Raw genomic sequence first — 18,368 nt, 5'->3', positions numbered from 1 at the left:
TTTGTCATTTTTGTATTTGTGTGTGTATGTTTTTGTCCCAGTCCTGGTTGGTGGCAACAGCTTTTAATGGTAATTAATAAAAGTTAGATTTTATGCAATATTTTTCAATGAGTGCCCCCAAAAAACGAGAGTATTTTCCTCTTCTTTTCTGGTATTCTCTGATGTGTAAAAAGATCTAATTTCCGTGTAAAACATTTCCCACATTCTGAGCAAAAAATGGCTTCTCACCTGTGTGACTTCTCTGATGTGTAAAAAGATCTAATTTCCGTGTAAAACATTTCCCACATTCTGAGCAAGAAAATGGCTTCTCACCTGTGTGACTTCGCTCATGTGTAACAAGTTGTGATTTCCAGGTAAAACATTTCCCACACTCATAGCAAGAAAATGGCTTCTCACCTGTGTGACTTCTCTCATGTTTAATAAGATCTGATTTGTGTGCAAAACATTTCCCACACTCAGAACATGGAAATGGTCTCTCACCTGTGTGACTTCGCTGATGTGTAACAAGTTGTGATTTCCAGGTAAAACATTTCCCACACTCATAGCAAGAAAATGGCTTCTCGCCTGTGTGACTTCTCTCATGCTTAATAAGATGTGATTTCTGGATAAAACATTTCCCACACTCATAGCCAGAAAATGGCTTCTCGCGTGTGTGACTTCTCTCATGTTTAATAAGATGTGATTTCTGGATAAAACATTTCCCACACTCAGAACATGGAAATGGCCTCTCACCTGTGTGACTTCGCTGATGTGTAACAAATTGTGATTTCCAGGTAAAACATTTCCCACACTCATAGCAAGAAAATGGCTTCTCGCCTGTGTGACTTCTCTCATGTTTAATAAGATGTGATTTCTGGATAAAACATTTCCCACACTCATAGCAAGAAAATGGCTTCTCGCCTGTGTGACTTCTCTCATGTTTAATAAGATGTAATTTCTGGATAAAACATTTCCCACACTCAGAACAGGAATACGGCTTCTCACCTGTGTGACTTGTCTGATGTGTAACAAGAGCTGATTTCTGTGCGAAACATTTCCCACACTCAGAACAGGAATACGGCTTCTCACCTGTGTGACTTGTCTGATGTGTAACAAGAGCTGATTTCTGTGCAAAACATTTCCCACACTCAGAACAGGAATATGGCTTCTCACCTGTGTGACTTCTCTGATGTGAAACAAGAGCTGATTTCTGTGCGAAACATTTACCACACTCAGAACAGGAATATGGCTTCTCACCTGTGTGAATTCTCTGATGACTAACAAGATCTGATTTCGATGAAAAACATTTCCCACACTCAGAACAGGAATACGGTTTCTCACCTGTGTGACTTCTCTGATGTCTAATAAGAACTAATTTGTATGCAAAACATTTCCCACACTCAGAACATGGAAATGGCTTCTCACCTGTGTGACTTCTCTGATGTGTAACAAGAACTGATTTCTGTGTGAAACATTTCCCACACTCAGAACATGGAAATGGCTTCTCATCTGTGTGACTTCTGTGATGTATAGGAAGATCTGATTTCCGTGCAAAACATTTCCCACACTCAGGACATGGAAATGGCTTCTCACCTGTGTGACTTTTCTGATGTCTAATAAGAACTGATTTGTATGCAAAACATTTCCCACACACAGAACATAGAAATGGCCTCTCACCTGCCTTACCGGTCTGTGGGTTAATAGGCTTTGTGTTCTGTGTAAAACATTTGGCATCTATAGCACATGGAAACTCTGTATCTACTCTCAGAGCTGTACCAGATACACCAATATCAGAGTGATCAGGAGAACATTTTGCAGGATCAGGGGGACCAGCTGATAGAGCTGGATGTATAATTGGGGTAATGGGGTTATCTCCTGGAGATTCTTGTCTACTGTCATCTTTTATTTCACAATCCAGGGATAACATTAGATATCCTTCTGAGATATTCCTGCTTGTGTGTCCATCTGCTGGAAATAAAATACATTATGGAAATGTGACTTTTCTGTAACAATATTAATCTTGCAAAGAATAGGAGACAACTCTCTGGGACAATTAATTGTAAATGGGTGTGTATAATAAAACAACTTTTAATGAAGGCTTTATAATATTGTCTCAGATGATCATTGTATCCACCCTCCTGAGAACACTCACAATAACAAATGTATTATAATAAGACTCAGATACATCTCTCTTGTACTGGTAACTAACCATGAAGTATAAATGGAGATGTAGTCACTCGCCAAGTCCTATGTCAGCACCAATGTAAAACAATGGATGGGGAACATATCGTATGAACTGGAGATTCTAGATGAACAATAACATCAGTCATATGAGCTGATGGATCAGAGAAATGTCTCCTAACGTTACTCCTGGAAGCATTGGTAAGGTAGCATTCCTATATGTGTGTGCTCATACGCTGGTAAGCCTGTACAAGTGTTACTCACCCTTATATAAGGTATATTGCTACAGCAGAGTAGGTGTGAAACAAGGTACTTTACATGCAATACACCATATGATACCCTGTAATCATCATCTGCTAGGCTATAATCTACTTTCTCTTATGTCCTAGAGGATGCTGGGGTCCATTTAGTACCATGGGGTATAGACGGGTCCTTTGGGAGCCACTGGCACTTTAAGAGTTTAATAGTGTGGGCTGGCCCTTCCCTCTATGCCCCTCCTACCAGACTCAGTTTAGAAAATGTGCCCAGAGGAGTCGGTCACAGCTAGGGGAGCTCCAAGGGGGTTTCCTAGTTTTTATTTTTATTTTCTAGAGTTAGGTTACAGGAAGGCTGCTGGCAACAGCCTCCCTGCTTCGTGGGACTTGGGGGTGGGGATGTCGGGAATAGGAACCAACTTCCTAAAGAGTCAATGGTTCTCTACTCCGCTGACAGGACACTGAGCTCCTGAGGGTGCGGATCACAAGCCCATGAGGCGACTGCTCACTCCTGCAACACGGCCGCCACCCCCTAACAAAGCCAGAAGAAAAGTGGCGAGTATAGCGCCGGCATCCCGGTTAGCGGCAGGGTATGGCGGCACAAGGGTGGGAGCGCAGCTCTGAAAGGCTGTGCTCCGGAAAGGCTCAGCAACATACAGTGTAGGTGCTTTGAGGGGCGTCCTGAGCCAGCACGGATAAACCCTACACTGGTCACGCAGCTAACAGGGGCTACTCGCCCTGTTAGCACTAAAATCCTCAGGCCAGTAAAAACAATTAGTGCGGGAAGCCGCTCGACATTACAAGGGGCGGAGCTTCCTCTCAGAGCGGATCCAGCACTCACCAGCGCCATTTTCTCCCTGCAGATCATAATAAATAGGACACTGACAGGGAGCGCTGCCCTCTTTATTAAGGTTAGTCAGCACCGGGCTTTTATCATAACTACCTACAGGGGCGCTGTGTGGCTGGCTCCTTATACTCTGTGACTCTCTGAAGGTACTCTGGGGGAAACTGTGTCCGACATTTTCCGGTGTGTGTAAGTGTGTATATCCACATTACCATGTCTAAGGACTCTGTGTCCTGTGCTGCAGAGTGTGTATCTTCTCCTGAGGAGTCTATTCCATGTACTCAGGACTGCAATGTGTTGTCTCAGCCTTCTGAATCCGAACCCCCATGGGTGGATTCTTTAAGGGGAATGATATCCCAGATTTAAACATGGATGTCACATAATAAGAGACGCAGTTTTTGAGACAATCTGTGGAGTGTTTGAAATATTCAGCTCCCACTACTTCATCTAAAACCCACCTACATACCCCAAAAAATGTACACTTGCCCAGATAATGCAAGCTGACACTGATACCGACTCTGATACAGGGGACGGTGATGGGGATATGCAGTGGGGGATGCATCCATTGCTAAAGGGGTGCAGCTAATGATTGAAGCCATTAGGGATGTTTTGCATATTTCTGAGAAGGTCCAGAACAAGTAGAGGAATCTTATTTTACAGTGAATAGCCCTCGCTTACCTTCCCTGCTTCTAAGGAGTTAAACTCCTTGTTTGAAAAATCCTGGGAAAACCCAGAGAAAAAATTCCAGATCCCTAAAAATTCTCATTGCTTTCCCTTTCCCTGAAGAGAATAGAAAAGTGGGAAAACCCACCTATTGTAGACGCTTCTGTATCTAGGCTGTCTACAAAGGTGGTTTTACCTGTCCCTGGTTCAACCGCCTTAAATGAGCTGGCTGACCGCAAGATTGAGACTACGCTCAAATCACTATACACTGCTACAGGCATGGCTTTAAGGCCCACTATTGCTTGTGCGTGGATTTCTAAAGCCATAGTAAAGTGGTCAGGCACATTACTAGAGGACTTAGATACTATGGATAGGAGTGACACTGACTTGTTTTTACGTCACATACAGGATTCTGCAGGCTTCATGGCCTGCTACTTCCATGGCTGTCTCGGCACGCAGAGGACTCTGGCTATGCCAATGGACTGCGGATGCAGAATCCAAGAAAAGTGTGGAGAACCTGCCATTTACAGGTCAGGCACTATTTGGGGATGCATTGGATGCGTGGATTTCCACGGCGACTGCGGGTAAGTCGACATTTCTTGCCTCCGCAGCAGCCCCAGCTAGGAAATCTTATCCTACACTGCAGTCCTTTTAGACTGCAAAATTTAAAAAATCCAAACCCCCTCACACGTTCTTTAGAGGAGGTCAGGGAAGATCCCAAAAACCTGCACCAACAGGTTCCCAGGAACAGAAACCAGGTTCTGCTTCCTCCAAATATTCAGCATGACGATGGACCTATCAGCCTGGACATCAGGCAGGTGGGAGCGAGACTAAAAGATTTCAGTCACGTCTGGGCGTCATCATGCCTAGACCCTTGGGTGAAGGATATTGTTAACCAGGGGTACAGACTGGAGTTTCAGGAACTCCCACCTCACAGATTCTTCAAATCATGCTTACCAGCTTCGCTGACAGAAAGTGCTATCCTTCAGGAAGCCATTCAAAAATTGGTACAAACAAATGTCATTGTTCCAGTTCCACCTCACCCAAAAACCAAGGGTTATTACTCAATCCTGTTTGTGGTACCAAAACCGGACGGTTCGGTAAGGCCTATATTGAACCTGAAGAAGACGTTGAACCCCTACTTGAGGGTTTTCCAATTCAAGATGGAGTCTCTGAGAGCGGTGATCTCAGGTCTGGAACAGGGGGAATTCCAAGTATCCCTGGATATCAAGGATGCATACCTTCACATTCTGATCTGGCCACCTCACCAGGCCTATCTACGGTTTGCACTACAGGACTGTCACTACTAGTTCCAGATGTTGTCACTTGGCCTCTCCACAGCACCGAGGGTGTTCACCATGGTCATGGCAGAGATAATGCTCCTCCTAAGCAAACAGGGAATGAACATAATTCCATATCTGGATGAACTGCTGATAGAGGCATCTTCCAAGGAGAAGCTGTTGCAGAGTATTGCGCTCTCAACTCAACTACTCTGGGATCATGGGTGGATCCTGAACCTTCCAACGTCACATTCGGAACAGACAAGGAGACTGCCCTTCCTGGGGATGATACTCGACACAGAAGTGCAGAGGTTGTTTCTACCGGTGGAGAAAGCGTTGGTGATCCAATCAATGGTCCGTGATGTCTTGAAACCTCCCCGGGTAACGGTTCATCAGCGCATTCGCCTTCTGGGGAAGATGGTAGCCTCCTACAAGGCTCTACAATACGGAAGATTCCATGCACGGTTCTTCCAGCTGGATCTCCTGGACAAGTGGTCGGGATCACATCTTCACATGCACCAGCGGATATGCCTGTCGCCGAAAGCCAGAATTTCAGTACTCTGGTGGCTGCAAAATTCTCACCTGCTTGAGGGCCGCAGGTTTGGGATTCAGAATTGGATTCTTCTAACCATGGATGCAAGCATCAAAGGTTGGGGAATAGTCACCCAGGGGGAAAACTTCCAAGGAAAGTGGTCAGGCCAGGAATCTGTCCTTCCAATAAACATTCTGGAACAAAGGGCCATATACAATGGCCTTCTACATGAAGCTCATCTTCTGCAATATCGAGCCATTCAGGTTTAGTCGGACAACGTCACAGCGGTGTCCTACATAAACAGGCAGGGTGGAACGAAGAGCAGGGCTGCAATGTCAGAGGTAACAAGAATCCTCCTCTGGTCAGAAAGACACGTGCTGGCGCTGTCGGCGATCTTCATTACGGGAGTGGACAACTGGGAAGTGGACTTCCTCAGCAGACATGATCTACATACAGGAGAATGGGGCATCCACCCGGAGGTATTCACAGAGGTAACACATCGATGGGGTGTATCTCAGATAGACATGATGGCCTCTCGCCTCAACAAGAAGCTTCGGAGGTACTGTTCCAGGTCACGACACTGACAGGCAGTGGCGGTAAACGCCCTTTTGACACCCCGGGGTGTCTTACAGTCATTGTATGTGTTCCCTCCACTTCCACTCATCCCAAGGATTCTCAAACTAATAAAAAGATCAAGAGTTCCAGCGATCCTCATTGCTCTGGCCTGGTCAAGGCGTGCTAGGTACGCAAATCTTCTGGCATTACTGCTGGAGGATCCGAGGCCTCTTCCTCTTCGCAAGGACCTTCTACTGTAGGGGCCGTTTGCCTATCAAGACTTACCGCGGCTGCGTTTGATGACATGGAGGTTGAATGCCAGATCTTAGCTCGGAACGGCATTCCAAATAAGGTTATTCCTACTCTGATCCAAGCTAGGAAGGGGGTAATGTCTAAGCATTACCATCGAATTTGGAAAAAGTATGTGTCTTGGTGTGAATCCAAGAAGTTTCCTACAGTGGCGTTTCAACTGGGACATTTCCTCCTCTTTCTGCAAGCAGGTGTGGATGTTGGCCTACGCTTGGGCTCCATCAAGGTCCAGATTTCGGCATTGTCTATTTTCTTCCAGAAACAATTGTCTGCTATCCCTGAGGTTCAGACTTTCTTGAAAGGAGTTCTGCACATCCAACCACCCTTTGTGCCTCCTATGGCACCTTGGGATCTTAATGTGGTGCTGCAGTTCCTGCAATCAGATTGGTTCGAACATTTACAGGAGGTGGATGTAAAGTTTCTTACTTGGAAGGCGGTCATGTTGTTGGCCCCGGCTTCTGCCAGAAGTTTGTCAGAATTGGGGGCATTGTCGCACAAGAGCCGCTACTTGATTTTCCATGAGGATAGAGCTGAGCTCAGAACGCGTCAGCAATTTCTCCCTAAGGCTGTTTCGGCTTTTCATATCAACCAACCTATTGTGGTGCCAGTGGCTACTGACACCTCAATTACCTCAAAGTCCTTGGATGTTGTGCGGGCTTTGAAAATCTATGTGAAGAGAACTCATCACAGGAAGTCGGACGCACTATTTGTACTTTATCATCCCAACAAGATTGGGTGTCCTGCTTCTAAGCAGACAATTTCACACTGGATCAGGCTTACTATCCAGCATGCTTATTACATAGCAGGATTGCCAATTCCAAAATCTGTTCAGGCCCACTCTACCCGTAAAGTGGGTTCTTCCTGGGCAGCTGCCCAGGGTGTTTCGGCTATTCAGCTTTGCTGAGCAGCTACTTGGTCAGGGTCAAACACATTTGCTAAGTTTTACAAGTTCTATACTTCGGCCTCTGAGGACTTCAAGTTTGGTCAATCAGTTCTGCAGGTACCTCAGCACTCTCCCTCCTGTATTGGGAGCTTTGGTACATCTCCATGGTACTAAATGGACCCCAGCATCCTCTAGGATGTAAGAGAAAATAGGATTTTAATTACCTACCGGTAAATCCTTTTCTCGTAGTCCGTAGAGGATGCTGGGCGCCTGCCCTGTGCTTCGTATTACTGCAGTGTTACTTGGTTCAGCATTGTTGGTTTAGCCGTTGCTGAATTGTTCCAAGTTGGTTAGTTTGGCTTTCCTTTTTGTTTTGTGTGAGCTGGTGTGAATCTCACCACTATCTGTGTATTTCCTTCTCTCGAAGTATGTCCATCTCCTCGGGCACAGTTTCTAGACTGAGTCTGGTAGGAGGGGCATAGAGGGAAACTAGCCCACACTATTAAACTCTTAAAGTGCCAGTGGCTCCCAATGGACCCGTCTATACCCCATGATACTAAATGGACCCCAGCATTCTCTACAGACTACGAGAAAAGGATTTACCGGTAGGTAATTAAAATCCTATTATTACATCCCCATCATCAGTGTCTTACCTCTATTCTCTCAATAGTAATAAGGATGATGTGTATACGGTAAGTATGATATAGAGAATTACATATCAGGATCTATACAGCTGCCGCCATACTTCTGCTTCTCATACGTGTGCTACTGGCAGCAGTGAACATCTGAGTGAGAGTGCAGGGAAGACAGCAGAGTCTGATGAGAAAGAGATTGGATCTGCCTTTGCAGGGATGTACCACACCTGTCACCCCTGTTAGTATATAAAATAATAAATAAGAGGTGTGTGGTCCATCCAGACGTGCTTTCTGGAGCTTTCATTACTAAGTGGCTTCTTATCTACCCTACCTGATAGCTCTCAGCCGCCGCTGGGACCAAGACCCTATTTATTAAGTCCCCCACTCCTCCTGCCCTACAGCCGCTCGCTCCGCTCACTCACAGCACTGTTCACTGCCGCAGCCTAGTGACGCCTATGAAGCCATGGGCTGTATTCTGGGACTATGTGCGCTCAGTCTTTCCTGCACGCTCCGGATACCTGACTTGAAGGCGCTTTTGGCTCAGACGGGAGCACTTGCTCTCTAGATAACACAGGTGCGTAGCTCCCAATACTGCTGGGGACAGAACGGGATGCCCACAGTCACCGGAGCCAAGTGGTGAAATTGGGAAGTGAGATGGCTGCCATTTTGGATCCCGGTGCCCGGCCATCGCATGCTTTGTCTTCTGCCTTCAATAAGGTTTAATATAAATAAGTGTCCTGACGGCTGGACCGACCAGGGTCACTAACCTAAATTGAAGCATTTCTAGTGTAATTTCTCGGTCATTACTGTGTTATTTGAGTTGCATTACATCATGTTTACTTGAAATTTTAGCTCGGATACCCCCATCACCCCGACTAAGAATGTCATTTTGAATGGAGTCATCTTGATGTAACCTCCTGACAGCGTACTACTGCTCCTTTTATATATAGATCGTTTGTATTTTCCTATCTCTGAGAGGTCAGTCTCTTTGTAGCCGGCTTACCATGCCTCCAAAAAAGGTTAATAGGTAACAAATCGGCCCCGCCTGTCCATCTCTTTGGTACCTCGAATTCAGGTGGTCCTTCTGAGACTGCTACATCATCATCTGCTACTTCTTGTCAGATGCACAGCCCAGCTGTAATGGCTGAAGACATCTTAAGACACTCTAGATGGTCCTGTTACTCTATGCTCTATACATTCTATGTTATCTACATTTAAGGACTGAAATAATCTCAGAACTGAACTCTAATATTCAAGCTTTGAGGTCTGATATCAGTGAGATTGGCACTCGTACAGACTGAGATGAAAGAGATTGTTGCGTCTCACAAAGACCTGATTTCAGCACATGACACCCTTCAGGAAGACCTGGGCCAGTATTTACTAATAATCCGAGTTTGCCCGATTTGTGTTTTTTTTTCTTCAAAGTCTCAATCCGGGAATTCACTAAGCACAAATCTCGGCAGTGTCTGGTCTATTCTTAATTGTTTGATTGGCAAAGTTATGAATTACGAATGAATAGACCATCAGTCAAACGCGGCTGATATTTCATACAACACGGGGATTCACTATTCATTCGTATCTGGGTGTTAGTCTCTGAGTGGTCTATTTTTTTGTGAATCGCTCTGTCCATGAGCCGGGGGGACGTGCTGCATATACACTGCCTCAGATTGCTCATTCCTTCCAAAATTATTAGGAGTCCGTCTATAATCTTAGAAAGGATCAAACCCCTCAGGCTGCCTCTGATCTGAGGGTATTGATACAGAGATACCTGGCGGAAGTTGAATTTCCAAAAACTTCCTGAGTCAGACCTTGATGCTCTGGAACAACCTTTTACCATAGAAGAGCTGGAAACAGCCTTGGCAGCTACACCAACTGGGAAGAGTCCGGGCCCGGATGGTTTCCCAGTCGGATAAAGCCTTTACACAATCCCTGTTGCCCCTCTTCTTGAAGGCGTGCAATTCCCTCTCTGCCGAGAAAGGCTTTTCTCCGCAGACCTTGGAAGCACATATAACTGTAATCCCAAAAGAGGGTAAGGACCCCACCCAGTGCTCGAGCTACCGACCTATTTCCCTCCTCAATTGCGACATTAAACTCTTTGCTAAATTGCTTGCGGGCCGTTTGGGCCGCTTTCTCCCGCTGGTGGTACATGTAGTTGTAGTGTCAGTGAGGCTGCACACGGCAGAGATACAATGTATCGCCTATGCGCTCCATTGTATCCAATGGTTGGAATTTTGCGGTCAGTGGTTGACCGAAAGTAACCTCACCGCTGACCGCAAAGTTCCCAGCATTGGATACAATAGAGCGCATAGGCGCTACATTGTATCTCTGCCGTGTGCAGCCTCACAGACACTACAGGAGCACACAGCCAATCTGGAGAGTGCCCCGACGTGGTGCTTCCTGATTGGCTGAAGGGACCCTCTTTGACAGGAGTCAGGGGGGGTCCTGGCAGACGGGGAAAGGGGTCCCATGTGTAAACATGGGACCCCTTTCAGTGCGTGGTTGGGTTTCTGTTTTTTTGTTTTGCCAAGTACGTGGATCATACAAAGAACAGAAGCTACACTGGATTATGTGAGTATACATTTTTTCACAGGCACCCATAGGATTCTACAGGGAGAAGTGGACTGAGCCTCGTGTGAACATAGGTAAGTGGTACTATGGCAACGGTGGTACACAATGACCCGCCGTGGGCTACATTCTAAACATTGCAGTCTATGCTAGTTACTAAACTAATGCCCCCTATGGGTCCTATGCCGGTAAAACCATATATAGTCCCTGCAGCTAATTCTCCGTGGGCAGATACCTTGTCCACGCAGTTACAGAAATTGAACCAGTCACTGACTACTAAGTCTGTCCCTCGCCCGCCTAAGACAAAAGTGTCCTCTAAGCGGGCCATTACTCCCTCACAATCCACTGCTGTCCCTGACACCTCGTCTGATGAAGATGGCGTTAACACAGACCCCACAGATTCTGATAATACTGCTTGTTATACTGGCTCACAAGTGGATGTTCCTGATCTCTTGGAGGCCATTAGAGTAATTTTACAGATTACAGATGATCTCGAGCCATCTGGCCCTCCTAAGAAACCAGATAGATTCAAGCGTCAGAAGGTGGTTAAACAAGTTTTACCTCACTCTGATCACCTGGTTGATATACGTCAGGAATCCTGGGAGAACCCAGGAAAGAAGTTTGTACCTCACAAGAAGCTTCTTGCTCGCTATTCCCTCGCTCAAGAGCGGACTAAAAATTGGGAGAACCCTCCTCCAGTGGACTCACATGTGACGCGGATGGTGGTCTCCTCAGCTCTACCGGTCACTACCATCACGTCTCTTAAGGAGCCTACAGACAAACGTGTGGAGGGTTGTCTAAAAGCGATTAACACCCTCACGGGTGCTGCACAGCAGCCCACTATTGCAGCAACATGGGCTGCAGAAGCTATTATTGCGTGGGCCCAGGAGTTGGAAGCTGAAATCTCTTCTGACCATGCTAGACAATGCTTGTCGTATATTGTCACAGCTTCTCTGTATATTAAAGAGGCGGCTTCTGATGTCGGCATTCTGGCAGCCAAGATTTCTACTACGTCTGTCCTGGCGCGACGGATTTGTGGCTGAGATCCTGGTCTGTGGATCTGGATTCTAGAAAAACCCTGCAGGTACTCCCTTTCAAGGGAGATATCCTATTCGGAGAGGACTTACACAAGATAGTGGCTGATTTGGCTACTGCCAAAAACTGCGTGTCTGCCCAATACTGCTCTTTCTGTACCGAAGGCTAAGAGTACTTCCTATCGTCCCTTCCGTCCTTCAGGTAAAGCAAAAGGTCAGGCGTACCACAAGCAGGCCCGCACTTCCAAACCCGGTAAGCCAAAGCCCAAAAAAGCCTGGGCTGCCGTCAGCCAGCTTCCAAGACTGATAAGCCTGCCGCATGACGGGGCAGGCCTCCCTCTGGGGATTACCAGGGTGGGGGGCTGGCTTCTAGGGTATACCAGGGAGTGGTTGAGGACCACTTCAGATGCCTGGGTACGGGAAGTCGTTACTCACGGTTACGCCATAGCCTTCAAAAACCGTCCCCCTCATCGATTTTGCTTGACAGACGTCCCTTCGGACCAAGTAAAGGCAAAGACCCTACATTCGGTGGTACAGACCCTCCTGGACTCAGGAGTCGTAGTACAGGTGCCTCTTGCTCAGAGAGGTCAGGGGTACTATTCTCCGCTATTCCTAGTTCCGAAACCGAATGGGTCCTCCCGGCCCATTCTCAACCTCAAGGCCCTGAACAAGTTTGTGAGAGTCTCCAAGTTCCGTATGGAAACACTTTGCTCTATAGTTCTGGCCTTGGAGTCACATCAACAATACCCGAGGTTTGCGGTTGGCAACCTTCACTACCAGTTTCGGGCATTACCCTTTGGTTCAACAACGGCTCCACGAGTCTTCACCAAGGTTATGGCGGCCATGACGGCGGTACTCCATCGTCAAGGGGTCAGGATCCTACCGTATCTAGATGACCTGTTGATCCTGGCAAATTCCCCAGACATTCTCCTACGTCACCTAGATTTGACGATCCGGTTTCTACAAGCCCACGGGTGGCTCATCAACTAGAAGAAATCCTCCCTGATCCCTGCTCAGTGCATCTGTGAGCGCTATTGGACACTCACATCCAGCGGTTGTTCTTGTCTCAGGAGAAGGTCCTGAAACTTCAGGACAGGATTCGTTGCTTCCTCTCTCGTCCGCAAGTGTCGATTCATTCGGCAATGCAGGTGTTGGGCCTCATGGTGTCAGCATTCGACATGGTGGAGTATGCTCAATTTCATTCTCGCCCCCTCCAGAGGCTGATTCTGGCCAAGTGGGACGGCCTGCCTCACCGAATCAGATCTCACATGATCTCCTCAACTCCGGAGGTCCGTCTGTCGCTGTACTGGTGGCTCCAGGACCAACAACTGGGCAGGGGCCGTCCCTTCTGGATACCCAACTGGGTACTGTTGACAACCGGAGGCCAGTCTGAGGGGTTGGGGTGCGGTGTTGGAGCAACACTCCCTTCAGGGACGGTGGACAAAGGAGAAGTCTCTCCTCCCGATCAACATTCTGGAATTGCGGGCGGTCTTCAACTCGTTAAACCTAGCCCAGCACTTGATACAGAACCGTCCTGTTCAGATACAGTTGGACAACGCCACCACACAGTGGCATACATAAATCATCAAGGCGGCACTCGAAGCCACATGGCAATGAAGGAAGTATCACGGATTCTTCAATGGGCGAAACGCCATCTACCGGCAATATTCATTCCGGGAGTCCTGAATTGGGAAGCGGACTCTCAGTCGTCAGGACGTACACGCCGGAGAGTGGGGCCTCCATCCAGAAGTGTTTCAACTCCTAGTGGAAAGGTGGGGCCTTCCAGACGTGGATCCGATGGCGTCTCAACACAATCACAAGGTTCCGGTCTTCGGAGCAAGGACAAGGGATCCTCAAGCAGCATTTGTGGATGCGCTGGCGGTGCCATGGAAGTTTTGGCTACCGTACGTGTTCTCTCCAGTGTCACTTCTGCCCAGAGTGATTCGGAAGTTCAAGCAGGAATCCTGCTTCTCATAGCTCCAGCGAGGCCCAGACGACATTGGTTCTCAGACCTACAGGGCCTCTCGTCAGAGCTTCCAATACTACTTCCACAACACCCAGACCTCCTCGTTCAGGGCCCATGTGTCTACCAGGACCTGGCCCGGCTGTCTTTGACGGCGTGGCTCTTGAAGCTTCCATCTTGAGGGCTAAAGGGTTTTCTGATGCGGTCATTAAAACTATGTTGCGGGCCCGGAAACCGGCTTCTGCTCGGATTTACCATAGGGTCTGGCATTCTTACTTTGTTTGGTGCGCATCTAACAATCATGACGCTTCCAAATTTAGTACAGCAAAGCTTTTTGCTTTCCTTCAGCAAGGCCTAGACTTAGGCTTGTGGCTGGCCTCCCTAAAGGTTCATATTTTTGCCTTGTCAGTGTGGTTTAAGAGAAAGATTGCAACTTTGCCTGATGTTCATAGATTTACTCAGGGTGTGTTGCGTATCCAACCTCCCTATGTCTCGCCTGTGGCTCCTTGGGACTTGTTGGTGGTTTTGGAGGCATGCAAAAGAACCTCCATTTGAGCCTCTTGGTTCAGCTGATCTTAAGTGGCTTTCCCTTAAGGTGGTGTTTCTGCTGGCTATTGCCTCAGCTAGAAGGGTGTCAGATTTGGGTGCTTTGTCTTGTAGCTCACCTCATCTGATATTTCACAGTGACCGGGCGGTCCTTAGGACTCGTCCCGGATATTTACCTAAGGTGGTTTCTTCGTTTCACCTTAATCAGGAGATTGTGGTTCCTGCCCTTGTCTCTCCTGACTTGTCTCCCAAAGAGCGGTCTTTGGATGTGGTACTGGCTCTCCGTATCTATGTGAAGAGAACTGCTTCCATTAGGAAATCTGATTCTTTGTATTGTTTGGATTTCACAAACGTGGCTGACCTGCTCACAAGCAGACTTTGCCCAGATGGATTAGAATGGTGATTGCACATGCTTATGTGAAGGCTGGTCTGTCAGCTCCTGCTCACATTACTGCCCATTCTACTCGGTCTGTGGGACCCTCTTGGGCGGCCCGCCGTGGTGCGATCCTTGAACAATTGTGCAAGGCGGCTACGTAGTCCTCGGTGAACACGTTCATAAGGTTCTATGCCTTCGATACTGCCGCTTCCCAGGATGCCTCCTTTGGATGCCGGGTTCTTGTGCCCGCTACAGTGCATCCCCTCCCATAAGGAACTGCTTTAGGACATCCCCATTGTCCAATCCCAGTGTACCCCGCAGCAGAAAACGAGATTTATGGTAAGAACTTACCTTTGTTAAATCTCTCTGCGAGGTACACTGGGCTCCACAAGGCGCCCACCCTGACACACTTAGCTTCTTTGGGTTGGTATGGCATTAGCCGCTGACACTTCTCCTGTCGTGAGAGTGTGGTGTATGTGGCTACTAACTGTTGTCGTCTCTTATCCTGCTACTGCATTGGGCTGGTTAACTGAAAACTGAGCTCCTGTGTGGAGGGGCGGGGTTATAGAGGAGGCGGCGCTGTGCATCTTGGGAACAGTCAAGCTTTGAGCCTGTTGGTGCTTCAGATCAAGATCCTACTCTACACTCCATTGTCCAATCCTTGTGGAGCCCAGTGTACCTCGCAGAAAGAGATTTAACAAAGGTAAGTTCTTACCATAAATCTCGTTTTTTCATATTAAAGAATGCATTCACTAGGCTGCTTTGCTTTCCTCATCCACAGCTGAGTGCCTGGATAATCTGCAGATATTTCCAGATATTTCTCCTGTGACGCTGGCCAAAAGGCATCTATTCCACCCAAGGAAATGTACAATACAAATGGGTATTTCCTACTAAGGTTATTGTAATGCGAAACGGCACCTTCGCAGTGATACTTTCAACCGAGGATGGCCCTGCTATACTGAAAACATAGGATATTAATACCTACCGGTAAATCCTTTTCTCGTAGTCTGTAGGGGATACTGGGATGGTCTTAGTACCATGGGGTATAGATGGGGTTCATTGGAGCCTGGCACTTTAAAACTTCTTCAGAGAGTGTGCTGGCTCCCCCCTTCTAAGCCCCTCCTGTAGACTCAGTCTAGGAAAACTGTGCCCGAGGAGACGGACATACTTTGAAAGGAGGAAAAGAGACAAGAAAGTGGTGAGAGAACGAACCAGCACACAACATAACAAGAGGATAGCAACACTAAACATAACTTGAACATAAGGACAGCAAAAGCAGACCCAAACTACAACACACAAGAACAACTCTTGCTGGAAAATATCAAAGCACAGAGGCGGGTGCCCAGTATCCCCTATGGACTATGAAAAAAAGGGTTTACCAGTAGGTATTAAAATCCTATTTTCTCTAATGTCCAAGGGGATACTGGGTTGGTCTTAGTACCATGGGGAAGTTCCAAAACTCCAAACCGGGTGGGAGAGTGCCGAGACCCAATCAAAAGTGATTGACCAAACTGAAAGTCCTTAGTTGCCAAGGTGTTGAACCTTTAAAACTTAACAGAGCATTCAAACCCAACCAAGTAGCTGCCCAGCATAACTGCAAAGCCGAGACATCCCGGGCAGCCACCTAGGAAGAACCCACTGACCGTGTGGAGTGGGCCTGAACAGACCTAGGCAGCAGCAAAGCCGCTGAAGAGTGAGCCTGTTGGATCGTAAGCCTGATCCAACATGCAATAGACTGCATCGAAGGAGGACAACCAATCTTTGAAGCATCATAAAGAACAAAAAGCGAGTCTGATTTTGAGACGAGCTGGCCTCTTGACATAAATCTCCAAAGCCCAAACCACGTCCAAGGACATTGGTGTAACAGACGTGCCAGTGACAACCAGAACCACCATCGGCCAATTAATATGAAATGCTGACAGCACCTTAGGCAAGAATGTCTAGCGAGTTTTGAGCACAGCTCTATCCTCATGAAACACCAGAGAAGGACTCTTACAGGATAAGGCTCCTAATTCCAAAACACGCCTCACCGAGGCCAAGGCCAACAACATGATAGCCTGCCATGTCAAATACTCCATGTCCACCTTGTGGAAAGGTTCAATCAAACCAATTGGAGAAAGGCCAGAACCAAATTGAGAACTCACGGCGCTGTGGGAGGCACAAAGGGTGGTCGAATATAAAGGACACCTGTCAAGAACATCTGGACCACTGGGAAAACAGCCAATTGTTCCCTGGTAGAAAAAGATAAGTCTGAGATTTGAACTTTTATGGAGCCTAAATGTAGGCCCACATCCACAACAGCCTGCAGGAAGTGCAAGAAATGTCCCAGATGAAAATCCACAGCAGAATACTGTTGACCCTCACACCAAGAGACACATATCTTCCATATGCGATGGTTATGTTTCAATGCGACCATCTGGCCAGCTTGGAGCACAGTCGAGATAACCTTGCCCGGAATCTCTTTCCTGGCAAAAATCCTCCCAATATACTTCCATTGCATCAAACGTAAACGTGGTAAGTCTGGATATACGAACGGCCCTTGTGTAAGACGATCATCCTGAAGTGGCAGAGGCTAGGGGCCTACGAGTAATAAGGCTAGAATGTCTACATACCAGGCCCTGCAGGGCCAGTATGGGGCAATCAGAATTGCCTGAACCTTGCCCCTTTAAATCCTTTGAGAACTCATGGAATTAGAGGAACTGGAGGAAACAAGTACACCAACCGGTAAATCCACGGTGTCGCCAGAGCATCCACTGCTACGGCCTGTGGATCCCTCGTCCCAGAACAGTAGCGCAGGAGCTTCTTGGTGAGCTGAGAAACCAACAAGTCGATTTGCAGGCAGCCCCACCAATGAAATATCTGCTGTAACACTTGCGGGTAGAGAACCCATTTCCCCAGGTGCAGATCGTGTCTACTAAGGAAGTCTGCTCCCCAATTGTCTACTCACGGAATTAATACGGCGGAAATGGCCTTGGGATTCCGCTCCACCCAGAGGAGTATCTGTGACACCTCCCTCATTGCAGCTCTGCTGTTTGGACCTCCTTGTTGGTTTATGTACATCACAGTTGGTGCGTTTTCTGACAATACCTGTATGGCCTGATACTGTAGGACATAGAGGTCAGCAAAAGGGCATTGTAAATCACCCTGAGTTCCAAAACATTTATCGGAAGGGAAGCCTCTTGATCAGACCACCTTCATTGGAACCGAGCCCCTAGGGTCACTGTACCCCAACAATGGAGGCTTGCATCCGTTGTCAACAGAATCCAATCCTGAATTCTGAAGTGTCGACCCTCCAGGAGGGAGATCAGTAACCACCATAAGAGGGAAATCCTGGCGTTTGGTGAAAGGCATATCATCTGGCGCATGTGTAGATGTGACCCAGACCATTTGTCCAGCAGATCCAGCTGGAATGGTCATGCATGGAATCTTCCGTACTGAATTGTGTCGTAGGAGGCCATCATCTTTCCCAGTAAGCGTATGCAAAGATGTACCGAGATTTTGTTCAGCTTCAAAATGGAACGTACCATCGTCTGAATTATCTTTGCCTTGTCCATAGGAAGGAACACCTTCTGAGACATCGTGTCCAGTATCATTACCAGGAACTGAAGCCTCTGCATAGGTTCTAGGTGGGATTTCTGCAGATTGAGAATCCACCCATGATCTGTGAGTAGTCGTGTTGGAAGGCTGATCTTTTCCATCAACTGTGCTCTGAATATAGCCATTATGAGGAGATCGTCCAAGTATGGAATGATGTTCACTTCCTGCTTGT

The 18,368-nt window shown here is 47.4% G+C and overlaps 2 protein-coding genes across 2 annotated transcripts in view; one reads left to right on the top strand and one right to left on the bottom strand.

The window, feature by feature from the left end:
• LOC134983515 (uncharacterized) overlaps positions 1-18,368 on the top strand; it is a 251,465-nt gene that overhangs the window by 40,361 nt on the left and 192,736 nt on the right. The window lies entirely within an intron of this gene.
• Positions 145-1,944, bottom strand: LOC134983537 (gastrula zinc finger protein XlCGF57.1-like). The gene has a single exon (XM_063949194.1). It carries the CDS (start codon positions 1,904-1,906, stop codon positions 176-178), a length of 1,731 nt encoding a protein of 576 aa, XP_063805264.1. The 5' UTR covers positions 1,907-1,944; the 3' UTR covers positions 145-175.

The sequence above is a fragment of the Pseudophryne corroboree genome (genome assembly GCF_028390025.1).
Source record: "Pseudophryne corroboree isolate aPseCor3 chromosome 3 unlocalized genomic scaffold, aPseCor3.hap2 SUPER_3_unloc_17, whole genome shotgun sequence".
Taxonomy (NCBI): domain Eukaryota; kingdom Metazoa; phylum Chordata; class Amphibia; order Anura; family Myobatrachidae; genus Pseudophryne; species Pseudophryne corroboree.
Note: the sequence above shows the minus strand (reverse complement) of the source record. Positions and strands in the feature narration are given on the sequence as shown.